This window comes from Odocoileus virginianus, chromosome 23 (assembly GCF_023699985.2).
Source record: "Odocoileus virginianus isolate 20LAN1187 ecotype Illinois chromosome 23, Ovbor_1.2, whole genome shotgun sequence".
Classification (NCBI taxonomy): domain Eukaryota; kingdom Metazoa; phylum Chordata; class Mammalia; order Artiodactyla; family Cervidae; genus Odocoileus; species Odocoileus virginianus.
Window position 1 is genome coordinate 43,136,478 of NC_069696.1, and position 20,927 is coordinate 43,157,404.

Genomic DNA, 20,927 nt, shown 5'->3' on the forward strand with positions numbered 1-20,927 from the left:
GATTGGAAGGAAATTCCCTATAAGGTCTCAGTGCTTATTCCTGGATGCAGAGACTATGGGTGACTCAAAGTTTCTCCTTCAAAGTTTTTGTATATTTCTATTTTATTTAATAAGTGTATTAGTTTTACATCCTGTAAACATTCATAAAGATTATAAAAAGATTCTCGAGATTAGGGATGAGGCTTTCAAATATTTCTTTCAAACCATAATCCATGGACAGCAAAACAGACTAGCAAAGACAAACGGAGTGGGGCCTGATGCCCTTCAAAGACTAGTTCTGCAGTGCTAGCTGCATGACTTGGGCAAGATTATCAACTCCAGCTAAGTAACAACAAAAAAAGTTTCAAGAAATATAGTTGTCTTCCTCCAGGCAAGTGACTCTATTTTTTTTACTCAATTTTACTTAATTTTTTAAAAATGCAAGTTACAACCACAGCACAAGGAACTAGCAACTTTTTCAAGAAAGGGATAAATAGTATTTTCAGCCTGGTAGGTCGTTTGGTCTCTGTCACAACTAACCACAAGTGCCAAAGAAGCTATAAATAATATGTAAACAAGTGAGTTTGGCTGTGTTCCAATAAAACTTTATAAAAACAGGCAGTGGGCCAAGCTTGGCCTGCGGGGTATCGTTTGCCAATCTCTGCACTGTATTGATTTAATGGCCCATTAATGGGCTGTAACCTGCAGTTTGAAAAATATTGGGATTAGAGTTGCCTTTATCCTGGCCAGATGAAGTAAATTGCAGCAACACTCATGTCACACATAGATCATGTTTTAAAACTTTGTTTCTTAAGGTAATTATTTAGAATTCAACATGCATTTTTTTCATTAGAACCATTTCTACAATGGTTGGAATTGCAGGCAAGCCCTCAAATGGCCCTGCAGAAAACAGGTCTAAATACATGGTTCTCCCCCTCTGGGTTGTCCCTATTCATCCATTGTTTCTGAATTTCTCCAGGACCCACAAGCACCAGGGGTACATTTTAGGGGACTTTTGTGCCAGATGTGATCATGGCCCTTAGGAAGATGAGAAAGTAGCATTCTTCCTCTGGGAAAAGGCATCCTGCATTGCTGCTTAGAATGCCAGGAAAAAAACCAGTCTTGTCTCTTCCTTCTTGCTGTCGAAGTTCCTAGGATGTCAGCCTAAGGAGTCCATATGTTGGGGAGTATTCCCTGAGGTGTGTAAGCCAATCAGTTGTGAGCTGTGCAGCTAATCATGGTCAAAAGTACTGAACTATGCAAATGATCCACTTGTGTGTAATTTATTTTTTAAAAAGTAAAGTAGAAGAGTGTACTGACCCTCTGTCAAGCTTTTGGGTGCCTTGATCCACTGATGACCTTACTGTTTGGAGAATTTCCGATATCATAAGTTCATGGTTCAATAAGGGAGAAAGTCATGTTCCCAGTTGCCCCTCCTGCTTTGTGCAGGGATGTGACCCAGGCTCCACTGATTCAGAAGCAAGTGGTGTGGCATAAATGGGACATGACAAAGGAGGTAGCAGAGACATTTAGCTTTCAAGGGTAATGGCGACAGAGGTCCTGCTGGGAGTGACCACTGTCCAGCGTCAGTGATGGAAGGTCCAGTGTCTGTGGCTATGAGCAGTCCTGGGGTGCGACATGGGCATTGTTCCATGTTGCGTGGCCTCAAAGGCTGTCCTCCAGCTTCAGTGCCCACCAGAAGTCTTCTTCTTTAAAAAGATATTTATTAATTTGGCTGTGCCAGGTCTTAGTTGCAACATATGGGATCTAGTTCCCTGACCAGGGATCGAACCTGGGTCTCCTGCATTGGGAGTGCAGAGCCTTAGCCACTGAACCATAAGGGAAGTCCACACCAGAAGCCTTCTTAAGCTCTGCTGAACATTTAGACTCATGGGACCATCATAGCCACTCTTGTCCTGCGTGACAACATCAAACGTTCCTTTTACTGGGAGGCCTTGTAACAATTCACCCAGCCATCTCAGAGCTATCGTCTACCCAGGTGATGCTCAGGTGCAAGAAGATAAGATCCACTTGGGTGGTTGTGAGAATTGCCCTGATTTACGGATCCCAGCATCTCCTATAACAACTCCACAGAAATAGCTTCCAAGGTCCTTGAAAGGGACATCACTATCATAGGGATCAGTGAATTCAAGGAAGCCCAAATCTCTGGATATTTACCAAGTATTTATAGTACTATAAGGCCAGATCTAATGTACCAATCTAGGGTCATTTTGACCATAAGCAATGTTGCTTAGTAACACAATTGATATTGCAAATTTTATCATGTTTCCAGGGCAACAGAGCTAGAGAATTAACCCAAGGTCAAATTCTCATGCAGGAAGGGGAAGGATTTCTTAACCCTCTGCTTATACTGGGCCTCCGAGAGGTTTTCTTTCTGCTAAGCAGGTTCAACTTTTGCAACTAAACATTCCTATTAGTAGCGTTGCTTGTATCAAGGACACTCTCCTCACTTGTGTTCTGATATACATTCCTTGATGGGAAAGAATGGGGAAGAGTTACAATCAGAAGGCCAGAAATTTTGCATAACCTTGGGTATTTCCATTGGAATATGTTAACATTTGGATATCACTTGTCATGTATTGATGTGTTGTGGTGATTTTCTGGTAAAGTTTCTTGGAAGATGTATTTGAATATCAGTAGCTTCAAATGTCTGTTGCTTGGTTAAGTCTATTTCCTCAAGTGTAAATTCTTCCATTTGTTAAGACTGTTCTGTCTCTCCCATTCATTTTCCTCAAATAGTTGGTGATTGGAGGCTCATGTTTGTGGCTGAGATTTCCCTGGTAGACAGTCTGACACATCTGTTTGCACAGCTCTGCTTATCAGAGGGGCAAGAACTGCCACTGCCTAGGTGTAAAATTTGGTTGGTTTCCTCAAGAGACTGGGGTAGAATAAAAATACCTAATGCCTAGTCTTCTATGTGAAGCTGATCACTGTTCCTCTCAGGCATTACCAGCTAACCCAGGCAACAAAACACTCCTATTTATCCTCCCCTTTTTAATTTTATGGTGACAAATGACTGAAATCATTCATGTCCAAACACATCTAGGAATCACTAGTATTTCCAGTAATGATGTTGTTGTTGTTCAGTCGCTAAGTCGTGTCCAATTCATTGTGACCCCATGGACTGCAGCACACTTTGCATCTCTGTGCTTCACTATTTCCCGGAGTTTGCTCAAATTCATGTCCATTGAGTCGGTGATGCCATCCAACCATCTCATCCTCTGTCGTCCCCTTCTCCTTCTGCCCTCAATCTTTCCCGCATCAGGGTCTTTTCCAATGAGTCAGTTCTTTGCATCAGGTAGCCAAAATGTTGGACCTTCAGCTTCAGCATCAGTCCTTCCAGTGATTCAGGGTTGATTTCCTTAAGGATGGGCTACTTTGATCTCTTTGCAGTCCAAGGGACTCTTAAGAGTCTTCTCCAGCACAACACTTTGAAAGCATCAATTCTTTATTGAAAGCATCAATTCTTTGGCACTCAGCCTTCTCTATGGTTCAGTTTTCACATCTGTACATGACTACTGGAAAAACCATAGGTTTGACTATATAGACTTTTGTCAGCAAAGTGATGTCTCTGCTGTCTAGGTCTGTCATAGCTTTCCTTCTGAGGAGCAAGTGTCTCTTCCCGACCCAGGGACTGAACCCAGGTCTTCTGCATCTGAACCTCTAGGGGAGCCCCAGTAATGATGTAGGGCAGGAAAATCTTGTCATAGATTTAAGATGATTCTATTAAAAAATAGTAGTAGCCACATGTGACCCTCAGAACTGAGGTGTTTACATTTATCATGACTGTTTGGGAAATACATATAGCTTAATCATAATCTTACAAAATTTATCTGAGTTTTTTTTTTTTTTTTAACATAAAGTGAGAGATTTCAGAAGCTCAAAAATTAGTAGCCAAAGTTCTGGAACAACTTAAACTACAGAGATTTTATACTGGCACTGAGCTTCTTCAAAACCCCACAGTGAAAAATGAAACTATTCAAAACAAACGTAGCAACTCGAAAGCTATGCCCACATGAAAGAGGAAAATGGTATATGGAGACCTAGTTCCAGATACTCCAGCCAAGAAAGGATCTTCTGACAAGCAGAGATGGTTTGAGGCACAAAACTATCTTTATTTCAGTCATCAAAAATGTCTCAGACTTTCTGTTGGGCATGGATAAAAAGCACACAATATTCAGCTCCTGTTTTAAGAAGAGACTATGATAAACATATAAGCACCGTAACCTTACTTGACTTTGCCAGCATAGATAGTGAAAGCAATGTTGTTTGATTTTGCGGAAAAGGAGACAGAAAGAAAAAGAAAAAACAGCTACAAATTAGGATGCTATCTCCCATGGGAAATGTCTAGTTAGTAAGTTTTGGTATGAAGCGGCTGTAAACATTTGACTGAAAACAGAGTCCTCTCTCCTCTGAAGCCCTTCCCTATGTTTTCAGATGCTAGTAAATACCAAGCTCTATTCTAGCTCAGAATGGGAAGAAACAGCTTTTTGTCTAGAAGGAATCATACACAGGCTTCTTTAGGGACAACGACAATAGCATTTTAGAGCCAGAAAATAAGAAGAAGATGTATAATATCAGCTACTCTCGCAGGATGAGGGGAGCTCTCCTCCTCCTAAGCATGGCACTGGATGTCTTAGCTACAATATCTAATTTATGGCTTACACCAGTCCCAAGAGGCTGGTCTTATTCTCATTTTACAGTGGAAGAGAAGAGTTTCAATAGGGGTGAGATGACTTGTTCAAGGTCCCAGAACTGGAAGAAGCAGAGCTGGGATCTGATTCCAAAAGTTGATCTGACTCCCAAATCCATACACTTTCCCAAAGACCAAAGTGAACAGAGCTCAAAAAATGGTGAGTTCGTTCTGTGTCGTCCCCTGAAAGTTCAACCAAGGAGGAATGGAGATATTGACATAAATGACTCCGACAAACTATAGGACACGTTCTCTTTACTGGGCTCTCCCTCACAGCTCATTCCTCTTTAAAACTTGCTCCAGAAAGTTTGCAACCCTTTGATGGTCTCCCTAGACTAATAGTCACTTCAACTACACTCTGAATTCTGAAAATAGATTCCAGAAGGGAAGATGGAAACTACATAACCGAAAATACAATGGGAGCCATGCAATGGTGTGGAGCTGGGGACAGGGAGTAGGTCACACGATGACATTTATATTTTAGAGTTTCAGTTTGGTGGCCATGAGGATGGAACTGGTCAGAAAATATGAAGATTCACAACCAGGGAGACCATTTAGAAATGCAATGCAGTGTCAGATGTGACTCAGCGACTGAACCAATGATGGCAATAAAGGGAACGAGGGCCTGGGCCGCGCGGTGTGGAAGCAATCTGGGGAGGGAGCGTTAGAATAGCAGGCTCAGCCTTTTTGGAGCCAGGGGCTGGTTTCATGGAAGACGACTTTCCCACAGACCAGGGGTGGGGGATGGTTTCAGGATGATTCTTGTAAGGAACGTGCACCCTAGGTCCCTCGCATACACAGTTCACAGTAGGGTTTGCGGTCCTGTGAGAATCTACTGCTGCCGCTCACCTGACCAGAGGTGGAGCTCAGGCAGTAACGTGAGCAATGAGGATGTTCATAGGAGTAAACACAGATGAAGCTTCGTTCGCTTCTCCACCGCTCACCTCTTGCTGCACAACCCAGTTCCTAACGGGCCATGAATGTGTGAGTGGGGCAGGGTTGGGGACCCTGGATTAGAGGAACTGGAGATGGCACAGATATCGCCTCAGGAAGACCTACTGACTAGCTGGCTATAGGAAGGAGGGGAGGAAAGGAAGGAGTGTGGGGTGAGCCCCAGTTTTCTGATTGGTTTGACCAGGTTGATGGTGATGCCATTCTTGGAGACTGGGGAGGAAGGAGGAACAGTCGGTTTGAGGGGAAAGATGTTGGCCTTAGTTTTAAGGTGGTGGTGAACACTCCTGACAGAAATATTCCATAGGCAGCTGGATCAATGGATTTGTCCATTCTTTCATCCTACACCTAATTATTGACTTTGTGATATATACCAGAGGTTGACTTTGGCATTAGGTATGGAGTGACAACAAAAACAGATGTGTTCTGTGTCCTCACAAAGCTCACAGGCAATAAACACACACATACATACATTTGTTGTGTTGGGAAGAAAAGAATAAGATGTCCTGAGAAAATTCAGCCTGACAGTGTGAGGCTTGGCAGTGAAACTGGAAGGCTGAGTTGCATAAGGTTCTGGCGCTCAGAGGTGGTGAACTGGAGATACGAGGGGGTCATCTTCCTTGAGGCTCGAATTGAAGAGTGTGGGGAGGAGGTGAATGAGAGGAACTGCCCCATTCTATAGGCTTTTGGGGTGGGGCTGAAGAACTAGATACCCCAAAGCTGAGACCAACGGCTTCCATCCTCCCAGCCATCATGATTCATACTCAGAACACAAAGCCTCGGTGTGTCTGACTGAGGTTGTTTTCTGCCTGGGGACCATGTTGCCACCCCTCCACTTTGGGTATGTTTGGCACATGAAAATATACACAGGGCACCACTGATTTGGCCTGGATAGTGGCAGACGTGGCTAATCCCCTGATTAAGTTAATTCCAGACTGGCTTGAAATATTGATGCTAACTTGGGATTCTTAAAAAAAAAAAAGAGGCAATTTCTGTCTCACCCATGCTCTCTCCTCTTCTTTAACTGAAAGCCAAGTGGCATGGTTTAGGAGCCCAATTAAATCCAATCCATTCTGGCAGAATCGGAGCATCCAATGAACATTTCAAAACCACTTGGAATCATTTAATAGAGAAAAAGTGCATTGAGCCCAAACTGGGAGCTGTTCAGCTATGTGTGGTAAGATCTCCAACATTTATAAAAGGGAATGTTTATTAAGCATTTACTACATGCTGGGCACTGTTCAATGCATTCAGTCTTCAAATAGCCCTATGAAAGATTTATTCTTATTTTATAGATGGTATAGGTGAAGAAACTGAGGCACAGGGAGGTTAAAGGTACCTTTCCAAGATACTCTGGCTTTTAATTGGAAGAGCCTGGATTCGAACCTACAAGTCTGGATCACAGAGCCAGCTCTTTTAACCACTCAATAAACAGGGTCACTACTGTAGTGGTTACAGTGAACAAGCCTGTGTACATTGGAGGATGGGCCTGATTTGTGAGATGCTGGGGGAGATCAGGGGCTTCCTGGGTGGCTCGGTGGGTAAAGAATCCTCCTACAATGCAGGAGATGCAGACAGATCCCCTGGTTGGGAAGATCATTGGAGGAGGGCAGCTCTCTTTAGTATTAGTGCCTGAAGAATCCCATGGACAGAGGAGCCTGGTGGGCCACAGTCTATGGCATTGCAAAGAGTCAGACATGAAAGGAGTGACTGAGCACCCACACGTAGGGGAGATGAGCTTTTTGGACCTGTCCACATGGGAAGAGGGGATGCATCCAGGCAGCCTTGTGGACTGATGGCAGTTTGGATGCCTTGCCTCTGAGAGGGTGAAACCATCCTCAGAAAATCCTGGGGTTTTCCAGGCAGAAGGGAACCTGGAAACCACTTGGTGTTGCTGCTGGTTTATGGATGGGGAGGCTGAGGCACAGGGGAGTGGATGGACGGTGCTGAGGAGCAGCAGAAGCTGGATCAGAGGGAGCTTCCTCTTCCAGGAAGCCCTCCCTTCCTTCTCTGCCAGGAGGATTCTGCCTCATGGGACTTGCTATACTGCCTCCTGCGCACCCGAGAAGCCCACTCCTGGCTGAGCAGGTGTATAGTTTCCCTCTCAAGTCCCCAAGACAGCCAGGACGAAATGAAGACAGACATCTCCCACCCATAGGGCTGGCATCCCCCAAAGCTGCCTTCACAAGGAAGCCCCCTGGCCCTGCAGAAACCCTCATCTCTCCAGAATTTGACCACCCACTCTTCTGACCCAGGCCACTTCTATTCCCAATTGGACCAGCCCTATGCAAACCCATTTCAATGATCCCACTCAGGTCTCAGGGCTTCCCAGATGGTGCTAGTGGTAAAGAACCTGCCTACCATTGCAGGAGACATAAGAGATGTTGGTTCAATCCCTGGGTCAGGAAGATCCCCTGGAGGAGGGCATGGCAATCCACTCCAGTATTTTTGCCTGGAGAATCCCCATGGACAGAGGAGCCTGGTGGGCTACAGTCCATGGGGTCGCAAGGAGCTAGACACGACTGAAGCGACTTAGCACGCACCTAGGTCTCAGATACTCCTCAGGGCACAGGATTCAACCTCCAGTGAGTTTCTGGAAACTGGGCAGCTCTGGCCCCTTGCACTCGCAGCCCCACCCTTGCACCTCCTCAGAGGCAATACCCACCCACCACAAAGTGGTGTCGGCCAGAAGGGAGCTTCTCTCTCTGGCCATCCAAAGCCAACACATGTCTTACCTTTCCACCTGGAGATTGACTTTGGAGGGCTCCACGTTGGGATTTTCCCATTCCATCTGCGGGCAGTGCATGAAATAGCAAAGGGTATACAGGGCCTCGGGCTCCCAGTAGAGCGCCCCCTGCTTGTGGTGCAGGGGGGTGCCGTTGCCATGGTGCTTGGCATTGAGGGGCTGCAGGTGATGCATTGCTCGGGACACCAGGTCACCTGTGGACAGAAGTAAGATTTCAGATCCTTCAGGCAGCCAAGACTCACAGAGAAGAGATGCAGAGATGCTCATCTTGAGATTCCCTCATTCAATGAAGTAGTCTCATCAGGCAGCGAGGGAAGCGTTTATTCATTCACCACATGCCTGTCAATGACTTATCAGGTTTGGGGTGCTGATTCAAGCATGGCGGGCTGCTACGATAACCCCAGTCCTGCCCTTTGGAACCCACAATTTCTAACAAGGCACAGAAAGCCCTTTGTAGGTGTCTACTTCCAGCCTTCTGTGTCTGGGACACACCCTCTGTCACATCCTCTGCCGTAACCAGTACTGCCTGTCTTGCAATCACCAGAATGGACTATACTGTTTCTTTGCTCTGAGCCTGGGCATAAACTGTTATTCCCTCTATCTAGAACATTCTCTCTCTCCTCTTTTCCAGGCTAACTCCTGCTGATCATCCAGGTGTCAGCTTATATATTATATCCCAGGACACCGTTCTGGAATTTCCCCCACTCCCCTGTGTCAGATGCCACACTCTACTTTCTCCGTTACTCAGGACACTGTGACACAGTATTCTCTTTGTCCATCATTCCCAACGATAGCAACTCAGTCCAAAATGAAACCTATTATGTGACAGCACAGTTAGAGCACTTTAGTTCATTGAGTTCTCATAACACCCTATAAAGTAGATACCTTTATAAACCCATTTTACAGATGAGAACACAGAGGCCTGAAGAGGTGGAATAACTTCTCAGCAGGGCAGAGCTACGAACAGCAGAAGGAGGATTTGAACCCCAGCACTCTGGCTCCAGAATCTATGCACTTAACCAGGATCCTTGAGGGGCATGTTTTACTCTTCTCAGCACTGGCAAACTCTGAGAACACTCTGGTCTTTCTCATGCTTTCTTAGAAGAAAACTAGCTTTCTCCTTCGTCAAACCAAACCTGCATGCTCCCAGGTTGGCTGTGGAGAGAATATCTTCTTATGGGAGACTGGCTGGGCCTGAAGTTCTGACTTTTCTTGACTAAGATTGTGTTTCTCAAACGTGGGTTGCTTGTAAGCAACCTTCAGGAAGGTAGTTGTATCCAAGCGCCACCTGTATAATTATCTACTTAATCTTTGATGAACTTATTTTATTTTTTGAATACATATATCTGAAAAAGAAACATTATGTCACTGCCATAAATGGGAAATCAGTATCCCTTGCTGTAAACAGGTAATTGTGAACGTTAATTCAATAAAAAGAGTGTAATTAATTTATACCTGAATTCTGGTCCTGCTTTCGTTACAAAGAGCAAGTAACAGAGTTGTCAGGGGCTCATATCAAGTGGAGCCTTTCCTCTGAAAGCAATTAGAATGAAAATAGAATTGAAAAGCATCACTCCCAGGACCAGTGTTATCTAAGGCACTGCCCCTGTCCCTCTAGAAATCATCTCTTCCACAGCGGGAGGTGTTGCACATCTGGGGAGATGTTCCTTGAAGATATTTGTGATGGTGGATTTTGTGTGTCGGCTGGGCTAGGCTATGGTGCCCAGCTGTCTGGTCAAACACTAGTCTAAATGTTGCTGTAATGCTATTTTTTTTTTTTTTTTTAGTTTTTAAAACTTATTTAAATATATATTAAAAAATTTTTAGATGTTGTGCTGGTTTCTGCCACACAGCAATGCAAACCAGCTGTAATTATACATATATTCCTTCCCTCCCAACCCTCCCTCCTCTCCCCGCATCCTGTCCCTCCAGGTCATCACAGAGAGCCAGACTGGTCTCTCTTGGGCTACATAGCAAAGTCTCACCGGCTATTCGTCTCACACTCGATAGTGTATGAATGTTGATGCTACTTTCTCCATTCATCACACTCTCTCCTTCCCAAACTGTGCCTACAAGTCCATTCTCTACATCTGCATCTCCATTTCTCCCCTGCAAATAGGTTCATTAATATCCTTTTTCTAGAGTCCATATATATATGCATTAATATACTACATTTGTTTTTCTCTTTCTGACTTGTGAAGCTATTTTTTTACATGTGATTAATATTTATATCAGTATATTGTGAGTAGAGCAGATTACCCTCCAGAATGTGGGTGGGCCTCATCCAATCAGTTTAAGGGAAAAAATAGAGGAGACAAGAGAGAGGCCCTTGGATAAGAAGGCTTTCTGTCTTTGGACTCATGACTGAAACATTAACTCCTAGAATTTAACCCTCCCTCTCCAGCCTAGCTCTTTGTGGGGGTCAGGGACTGTCTCCCCCATTCCCCACCCCTCATTACCCAGTGGAAACCAAGCCCGCAGAGCCCACCAGTTCTCTGCCATCCAGCTGTACCTTTTCACAAGACACTTGTACCTAAAATCCAAACTTAGGGAAGTGAAACTCCGCGAAAGACAGAAGTTTCTTCTCTAAAGGCCCAAGGCCTGCCTTCTAGGTTCCCATTTCTTGTCTGAGGGAGGGGCTACTTCCTCAAAAGAAGATTGACAAGAGGGACTATTCATCCCCTTTGTGGGAGCTGAACTATGCAGATGAGGTCTCAGCTGAGGGTGGAAAATGCAAATACTCCCTTTTCTCTTCCATGTCCATGGCAGACATGCTTAATCAATCACAGAACTCTTATCCAGAGTGGAGATGCAGCCTTAAAGTCCTTCTTGAGACAAAAGTCCAAGTGGTCACTATTTACTCTGATTGCCAAAGCAAAGAAAACTTCCATGTTGCCAGAGTCCTAAGGTGTCATCAAGACGACCTAACCAGAGTACAGTCCACTAAGCTTAATATCTGGACAGTGATGCAGGGGTCAAACAGACAGTAGTGAGGGGTTAAACTTCCCTACACTCCTCTGCCTTCTACTAAGCCTTAACCTAGAGTCTGACCCTCCTTCTCTCCATTTCCCACAGCAGGAGAATATATGCAAGAAACTAAAAAAAGAATCAGAGAAGGAAACTCACTTTTAGGGGTAGGTGGGCAGGTAAGATCTTAAGGGGACCTGTAGATGGAAAATGTGGAGTCTGACTCTGTGTGAACAACAGTCCAGTTGCTGTTCATTGAGCATCTACTCTTTGCCAGGCATTGTGAAAAAGCACCTCACATGCATTGTTTCTAGTACTCACAAGGTTCTACAGGGTACTAGACCATTCAGGTATGAGCTAAATCAAATCCCTTACGACTATACAATGGAAGTGACAAACAGATTTAAGGGAATAGATCTGCTAGACAGAGTGCCTGAAGAACTGTGGACGGAGGTTTGTGACATTGTACAGCAGGCAGTGATCAAGACCATCCCCAAGAAAAAGAAATGCAAAAAGGCAAAATGGTTGTCTGAGGAGGCCTTACAAATAGCTGTGAAATGAAGAGACACAAAAGGCAAAGAAGAAAAGGAAAGATATACCCATTTGAACGCAGAATTCCAAAGACTAGCAAGGAGAGGTAAGAAAGCCTCCCTCAGCGATCAATGCAAAGAAATTGAGGAAAACAACAGAATGGAAAAGACTAGAGATCTCTTCAAGAAAATTAGAGATACCAAGGGAACATTTCATGCAAAGATGGGCTCAATAAAGGACAGAAATGGTATGGACCTGACAGAAGCAGAAGATATTAAGAAGAGGTGGCAAGAATACACAGAAGAACTATACAAAATAGACGTTCATGACCCAAATAACCATGGTTATTTAGGTGTCATCACTCACCTAGAGCCAGACTTCCTGGAATGCAAAGTCAAGCAGGCCTTAGGAAGCATCACCACAAACAAAGCTAGTAGAGGTGACGGAATTCCAGCTGAGCCATTTCAAATCCTAATAGATGATGCTATGAAAGTGCTGCACTCAATATGCCAGCAAATTTGGAAAACTCAGCAGTGGCCACAGGACTGGAAAAGGTCAGCTTTCATTCCAATCCCAAAGAAAGGCAATGCCAAAGAAGGCTCAAACTACTGCACAATTGCACTCATCTCACACACTAGCAAAGTGATGCTCAAAATTCTCCAAGCCAGGCTTCAACAGTACGTGAACTGTGAACTTCCAGATGTTTAAGCTGGATTTAGAAAAGGCAGAGGAACCAGAGATCAAATTGCCAACATCCGTTGGATCATCAAAAAAGCAAGAGTGTTCAAGAAAAACATCTACTTCTGCTTTATTGACTATGCCAAAGCCTTTGACTGTGTGGATCACAACAAACTGTGGAAAATTCTTCAAGAGATGGGAATACCTAGACCACCTGACCTGCCTCCTGAGAAATCTGTATGCAGGTCAAGAAGCAACAGTTAGAACTGGACATGGAACAACAGACTGGTTCCAAACAGGGAAAGGAGTATGTCAAGGCTGTATATTGTCACCCTGCTTATTTAACTTATATTCAGAGTACATCAGGAGAAATGTTGGACTGGAGGAAGCACAAGCTGGAATCAAGATTGCTGGGAGAAATATAAATAACTTCAGATATGCAGATGACACCACCCTTATAGCAGAAAGTGAAGAAGAACTAAAGAGCTTCTTGATAAAAGTGAAAGAGGAGAGTGAAAAAGTTGGCTTAAAACTCAACATTCAGAAAACTAAGATCATGGCATCTGGTCCCATCACTTCATGGCAAATAGATGGGGAAACAGTGGGAACAGTGACAGACTTAATTTTTGGGGGCTCCAAAATCACTGCAGATGGTGACTGCAGGCATGAAATTAAAAGATGCTTGCTCCTTGGAAGAAAAGCTATGACCAATATAGACAACATATTAAAAAGCCAGAGGCATTACTTTGCCAACAAAGGTCCACCTAGTCAAAGCTATGGTTTTTCCCATAGTCATGTATGGATGTGAGAGTTGGACTATAAAGAAAGCTGAGCGCTGAAGAATTGATGCTTTTGAACTGTGGTGTTGGAGAAGACTCTTGAGAGTTCCTTGGACAACAAGGAGATCCAATCAGTCCATCCTAAAGGAAATCAGTGAATATTCACTGTAAGGACTGATACTGAAGCTGAAACTCCAATATTTTGGCCACCTGATGCGAAGAATGGACTCATTTGAAAAGACCCTGATGCTGGGAAAGATTGAAGGCGGGATGAGAAGGGGATGATAAAGGATGAGATGGTTGGATGGCATCACCAACTCAATGGACATGAATTTGAGTAAACTCTGGGAATTGGTGATGGACAGGGAGGCCTGGCGTGCTGCAGTCCATGGGGTCGCAGAGAGTCAGACACGACTGAGCGACTGAACAGAACTACATTATTTTAGCTTTACCGCAGTGCTCCACAAGCAGGGTGATTTTGCCTCCCAGGGGATATTTGGCAATATCTGGAGACATTTCTGGGGACTGTTACTGTACCTAGTATGTAGAGGCTAGAGATGTTGCTAAACATCCTACTATGTACAAATCAGTCCCCATAAGAAAGAGTTTTGCCCAAGAGTCAATAATGCCCAGGTTGAGAAATCCTGTTTTAACAGATAAGGAAACCAAGGCTCAAGGTCACAAGGCAGAGACAAGACTCTAAACTTGGGTCTGCCTGACTCTAATGTCTGTGCTTGTCACCCTACACTGACCTAAGTCCTTTTTACAGAGACAGCACACTGCAGCCTGGGCCAGCTTCAAGTTCATGATGGGGCAATTTGGCATTGTGTGGCCAAGGTGTTAACAAATGCTCCTTTCCTTTGATTCAGTAATTCCATTTCTGGGACTCTGTCCCAAGGTTGGAATCCAAAATGCAGCAAAATCTTCATGCACAAGGATTTTTATCCAAAACCTTATTTACAGAGTCCAAAATTTGACAAAGAAACAAATGTTTGAAAATCAGAGCATGGTTAAGTAAACTCTGGTAAGTGATAAAACTTATGCAGTTACTAAAAATGTTTACAGAGAGCTGCAATAAATGAAAAAAATATCTTTGTGTTAAAATGGTAAGTGGAAAAAAAGTGAAATTCAAAATTGCAGAGTGATCAGGATTATGTTATTAAAAATATGCACTGAGTAAATAACGGGGGGGAAAAAGCAAAACGTTGACCAAGGATTTCTCTGCCTAGAGGGACTGTGGGGAACATTCCCTTCCAACGTTTTTTGTTATTTCTGAATTTTGAATTTTGGAATGTGCTTCTTGGTGTTATCAGAATAATAAGCTTAGCGAGGTGGTGTTTACTTTCTAGTACCTCCTATCTAGGGCCAGGTTGGGGTACATTCATCTTTCCCTTTGTCTTTCTTGAAAGTGCTCATAAAAAAGCTCAAAATTAGAAATATCAAAATCGGGTGGAGATGAGAAGAGGATCCATGTTTTGGGGCCACACGTCACCCCTCCAGGTCCCCAAGACCCTGGGAAGGCTTTGGTTTTGGTTGGACAACTGTGTCCTCAGAGCATCATTCAGTTTGCCTTGCACTTCTAGGCTCCCTGCTTTTTCTCTTGTTGTTTTCTCACCTTACAGGAACCTCCCCTTCATCTTCTCAACTACTGAAGACTTTCAAGGCTGTGATCAAATGCCACTTCTTCCAGGGAGCCCTCCAGGATGCCCCCAGTCAGAATCAATTGCCCTTTACTCTGCACACCTACAACACCTGATGATAAAGTCTAACATGTTATGTGTTTAATTCAGACACGCTTGAAATGCCCATTCATCTGCTTCCCCTATTGAGCTTAATGGGCAGAGGCATGACTCAATCATTGCCCTGTTCCTGGAGGAGCAGTGTGTTTGGTGGTTAGGGACAAGCTTTCTGGAGTCAGACTCTCTGAGTCTGAGTCTCCAACCTGCCACTGACCAGCTGCATGATCTTGGGTGAGCTAACGTCTGTGTATTTGGGGATAATTATGTCCCTTGTAAACTTGTTGTGTGGATTAAACTGATAACATGTAGAAAATACCCAGCATTGGTTTCTTCATTTGGAAAATGGAGATAATAATAGCACCTAATGAAGTGATCATATAAATCACTTAAAATAGGGTTGGGCACATTCTAAATGTACAATAAGTATTCAGCATATACCTATACCTTCTACTTTGTATTGTCACTACCGTCATCATCTTCATCATTAGCACCATTTTTTCCATCATCATGACCACCATTATCATCTTCATCATCATAACTATCTACATCACCATCAGTATCATCATTGTCATCAGCCCAGTCTCTGGATCACAGGCCTAAAGGATGTCTCTGATGAGGGTTGGTCATGGGAGATGAAATTGGCATGGGGATTCTACAATCACTAGCTCCACTTCAAATCCCACTCTATGTATGTGCTATCTGCTGCTTCCCCGTCAGCTTCATTCATGAACCCAAAGCAACAAACCCTCTTGTCACTAGCTACACTGAGTTTGGGTGGCTAGAGTTTGGTTCTAGGAACCTACTTGAGAATCTGCTTATAATCAGGTTTCCCAAGTGTCAGTCATTTGAGAATCAGCATCATGAATTCTCACATATCTGTGTGCTGCAGGTCAAATTTATTTACTTAACATTTTTCTTTAAATTGGCTCCTTCTTTCACACAATACATTCATTGAAAAAGGAAACTTTATATCAGTGCCATAAAAGGAAAACCAATATTTTTCTAGTACCCATAAAAAATTCATGGCAATTAAAAATAGAAAGTGTTCTGTGTACTACCTGCAATTTCCCTTGCTACCCTTTGGGAAACAGAGCTCTGCCTTCTAGACTCAGGTTATCAGCGCAGTTCCCTCTAAGCTGCCTTCCTGCATGCCACTGTGATCACCCCGAGATAAAGGACTGCATATTCCAACATGGGTTCCTTTCGCCTAAACCTGCACTGTGACAGCACCTTCAATTCCTTCCCTGCTGTTCATCCACAGTCAGCTACCACTTTCTATGGTACGTTTTCAGAACCTCTCACTACCCTGGGGTAGGAGGTATCATCACTCTCTTTTCAGAGGTGGTAAAACTGGGGATCAGAGTGATCAAGTTACTTGACCTAGGTCACACAGCACAGATGAGGAAATCAAGGCACTCTCCAGCATCATAAACCGTGGTTTAACTTGCCTCCAAAATTTTCTTGGGCTCCAAAATCACTGCAAATGGTGACTGCACTCATGAAATTAAAAGATGCTTGCTCCTTGCTTCTGAAGAATTGATGTTTTTGAACTGTGGTGTTGGAGAAGACTCTTCAGAGTCCCTTGGACTGCAAAGAGATCAAACCAGTCCATCCTAAAGGAAATCAGTCCTGGATATTCATTGGAAGGACTGATGCCGAAGCTGAAATTCCAATACTTTGGCCACCTGATTCGAAGAACTGACTCATTGGAAAAGACCCTGATGCTGGAAGGACCGAAGGCAGGAGGAGAAAGGGACAACAGAGGGTGAGATAATTGGGCACCACCAACTCGATGGACATGAGTTTGAACAAGCTCTGGGAGTTGGTGATGGACAGGGAAGCCCTGCATGCTGCAGTCTGTGGGGTTGCAGAGTCGGACATGACTGAGCGCCTGAACAAAGACAACTCATTCCCTATTTTATAGATGAGGAAATTGAGGCACAGAAGGGTTAAGGCCAGTGACACTTTATCATAGAAAAGGGTCACAGGTGCATTCTAGTGGCCAGAGGCAGCAGGGCCTTAAGAAAAGACCCCACTTCCCCATTTACATTTGAGAGCCCCCTTGTCCAAGCAATGAGGGCTTTTTCTTTTCCCCCTGAGGAGAGATAACCCAGAAAGCCTTTTTATGCACAGTTGTAAATTAATGGTCCTGTTTCGAGGAACACATTGAGTGGGAACAGCAAGTTCACAGTTTAGTGTAAAAAGAAAATAGAAAGAGGCATTTTTCAATGAAGCCCTCATTTTTTTCCCCTTTAAATAATAGAAAGCAATTACTCTACTTAATAGCTGTCCAATGCGGGTTAATTGGGAGCTTGGGGGCAAGGCAAGGAACATTGGGCAGAAGAGCTACAACAAGGTCTTGGAGGACACAAATATGGGATGGATGGGACCAAACGCAGAGTCGAGTTAATTCAAAAATGAGCACAGCCAGGGCCTCTGCTTTCCCTGGAGATGGGATGGACTGCCTTCCCGCAGACCTACTCCTGACCCAGTTTAGGTAAGGAGGCCTGGTCTGCTCACTGGACTTTAAGTACTGTCTTGCTAATTTCCTAGGGCTCATGGTTAAGAATCACCAGCCCGTGTCAGTTTGGGGACCTTTGTGATCTCCTGATTTAGCTTCTTACTCAAATAATGTGAGTGGCTCAGTTGAGCTGGTAAAGAATCTGCCTGCAATGTAGGAGACCTGGGTTCAACCCCTCAGTTGGGAAGATCCCCTGGAGAAGGGGAAAGGCTACCCACTCCAATATTCTGGACTGGAGAATTCCAAGGACCACAGTCCATGGGGTCGCAAAGACTGAGCTACTTTCATTTTCATTTTCATATAATTTGACATACAGAGATTCCAGTTCCAGCTCTCTGAGTTCAAAATTCGGTTCAATAGAACACAAAATATTTTACAATAATTTCATTGAGTTCCCCTCCCCTGTAGCATTTTCTTCAGCTTTTGTTTCACAGACTAGTGCACTGTGGGTCATTCGTGTATTCATTGGACATTCATCAGATATTTCCCCAGCTAAGGGCAATGTGTTAGGTGCTTGGAATGCAGAACTCAACTGGACCCAGCACATAAAGCAGAAAAAGAAAAGATGGTTTGAAATGGGACTCTGCCGCTTATGAGTTGTGTGGCTTTTGGCAAAACGTTTATCCTTCCAAGTCTTAGTTTTCTTATCTATAAAATGAGAATAATAATACCTTTCATGTGCTTAAAGCATTTGGCACACAGGAGGTGGTCTGGAAATAGTGGATGTATTTTTGCCCCAAGCCATAACATCACCGCTATACATCACCACTGAAGAAGGCAGTTTGGGGTTTTAATATGATGCCCTGAGGATAGAAGCAGGGCGTATACAGGGAGAAGTCTCAGCGGGCAAGGGCAGGGTGAGGGGAGTAGGGGAGTGGGGGTGGGTCTGTCATCTGCCTGCTGGTGAAATACTTGGTAACCTTTGTGAATTTTCACATCTCCAATTTAGTTTTGAGGACAGCACTCATAATATCTGGTACAGAGCAAACTAGATCCTCAGACCTGGAAGAACAAAGGTCTGACTAATGTTCTGATGTTATAGAGGCAGATACAGCCCACCCATATCATCTAGAAATACCCAGGCTTCCCCCAGAGACAGGGAGTCATGTCTAGTGATGAAAGCTCTGCCTGGAGAACTGGATTCAATTTCAAGTCATCAACTCACAGGTGTGGCCGATTTTAGACAAGTTATTTATCCCCTTCTTACCTTCATTCCCACATCTATGTGGATAATAATGGTTACATTGGAAGTAGCTCATGTAGATTTTTCATAGATTCCTCGGTCAACATCTATTATCGTTGGCTATTAAGAAGGCTATAGTCAGGGGCTCTGCCCTCAACCCCGAGCAGCCCGATTCAAGAAGAGCAGGGACAGCTGGGAACAAACTCTCTCCATTCCACCATTGCTGGAACAACAGTGGTTTCTGGAATCCGTATGGGCAGAGTAACCTTTGAATATGAAGAACAGCTCTCTATGTACACAGACAGGGCAAGGCTGTATTGATTCAGACCATAGAGCAAGTCAGTCTAAATTACAGTCAGATCAGAAAAGAAGGCAATTTTATTACTTTCCATCGCCGACATGGCTTATCAACATGCTTCTGCACACACGTTTCTATGGGGCTGACTTAATGAACGAGGGAACCTATTCATAATTAGCAGCACCTATTTGTGTGCCAACAATTCATATGCGAAAGTCAATATTCAATGGCAAAGACAGCATTTAATTTACAGAGCACATTGTCCTCAAAAACAATTTACGTGACAAGCTGCTCCTGTGGATTGCCTGCTTAGGTGAAGTGCAGGTTAGTTTAGCAAATCCTTTCCTTCAAGAGAAGCACTGGAATTGAGCAGAGCTCCAGCCCAGGTGCTAGGAGGGGCCCTTAAAATACTTCAGGACAAACCTTTGAGGCCCCAGAGGAGAACGTGTGGGGGCCTCTTCCCAGGTGGCACCCGTGTGGACATGATCCAACCCTGTAGCCAGAACCGGCCTTTCCAAGGTCAAGGGCATGTCTTGGAAATTGGTGGAGTCCCAAACAACATGGCATTTCTTCTTTGAGATATTTCCCCAAGGGATCTGCTTGGACCAGCTACATCTGAATCTCTGGGGGGCTGTTAAAATGTAGACCTTTCCGTATCCTGTTCCAACTGTTGCAGATATCTCAAAATATCATTCACACACATTACCACCTCAAAATAATAAGTCATCAGAGTTGCTGCTAGATCTTGTTTTATAATGTTCTAATAAAAAACATATGATGACTATATCACAGTTTAGCTAAAATATATTGGTAACTGCCTTTTAATATGGTTAGCTTCCTTTATAAACTGGTACACTTTATTTCATGCATTTAAAAGTACTGTTCTAAGGCAGGGTCCACAGGCTTCATCAGGTTGCCAAAGGGGTCCACAGAATCCTTAAGTGTAAGAACAATCATATAACTGACCAGTGGCTGGAAGACCCGGTAATCAGAGGCATCTCATGACTTTGGGGGTTTGATGGGAATGGAAACACAATTTCCAAATTCAGGTGCCAAGAAAGTAGCTCTAGTGACCATAAGGAGCCCCTTCAGCTCGAATCAGCGACTGCTTCCCTTTGCAGAGGTGCAAGCCTTATACTCAAGGTAGGATGACTGTCCTGGGTATACAGGGAATTCTTGGGAAGAAGCACAAGTTGCTTTATGAGTCCTGAAATCTTTTATCATTCAGAATTTTCTAGAATTTCACACTACCTCATACTTTAACATACTCTAGCATTTCTGTGATCATTACTCTAGTTCCATCTGGAGCTAACGCACAACTGTGTCATTTGACGATCAATTGGATCATAAGTAAATACAGTTTTATATTTCTCTGGTTGGCCAGACTCGGCCCAGACCTGAATTAGGGGGTGTAGAAGCATAGCAATCATTACTTAAACTTGGGACACCCCAGCCTTCTTCTCTCTGCCTTTCTGCCCCTTCTCTCCCTCTCTCTTTGTCTGTCTCTCCCTGTTTTCATATTTCCCGAGGACTGACTATGCACCAAGCAGTATTCGTGGTGTTGAGGTTACAACAGTGAACAAAACAAATATCCCTTCTCTCTGTGAGAATATATTCTAACAGCAGGAAACAGACAATTAAAAAATTAATGAGTCAACTATTGAGGGTGTCTGGGGGAAGGAGGGAGGGGAATGACTGCTAATGGCTCTCAGGTTTCTTGTTGGGGTGATGAAAATGTCCTAAAATTGATTGTGGTTATGGTTGCATAACTTGGAAACACACTAAAAGCCATTGAATGATGATGCACTTTAAGTAGGTGAACAGGATAGGAATTATATCTC

General features: G+C 43.9%; 1 protein-coding gene across 5 annotated transcripts in view; it reads right to left on the reverse strand.

The window, feature by feature from the left end:
* Positions 1 to 20,927, reverse strand: part of ABTB3 (ankyrin repeat and BTB domain containing 3) — a 473,097-nt gene that overhangs the window by 107,191 nt on the left and 344,979 nt on the right. For all 5 annotated transcript variants that reach the window (XM_070453999.1, XM_070454000.1, XM_070453997.1 and 2 more), the window contains one exon: positions 8,380 to 8,584. In XM_070453999.1, the coding sequence (XP_070310100.1) occupies positions 8,380 to 8,584 (205 nt within the window). The remainder of the gene's footprint in view (positions 1 to 8,379; positions 8,585 to 20,927) is intronic.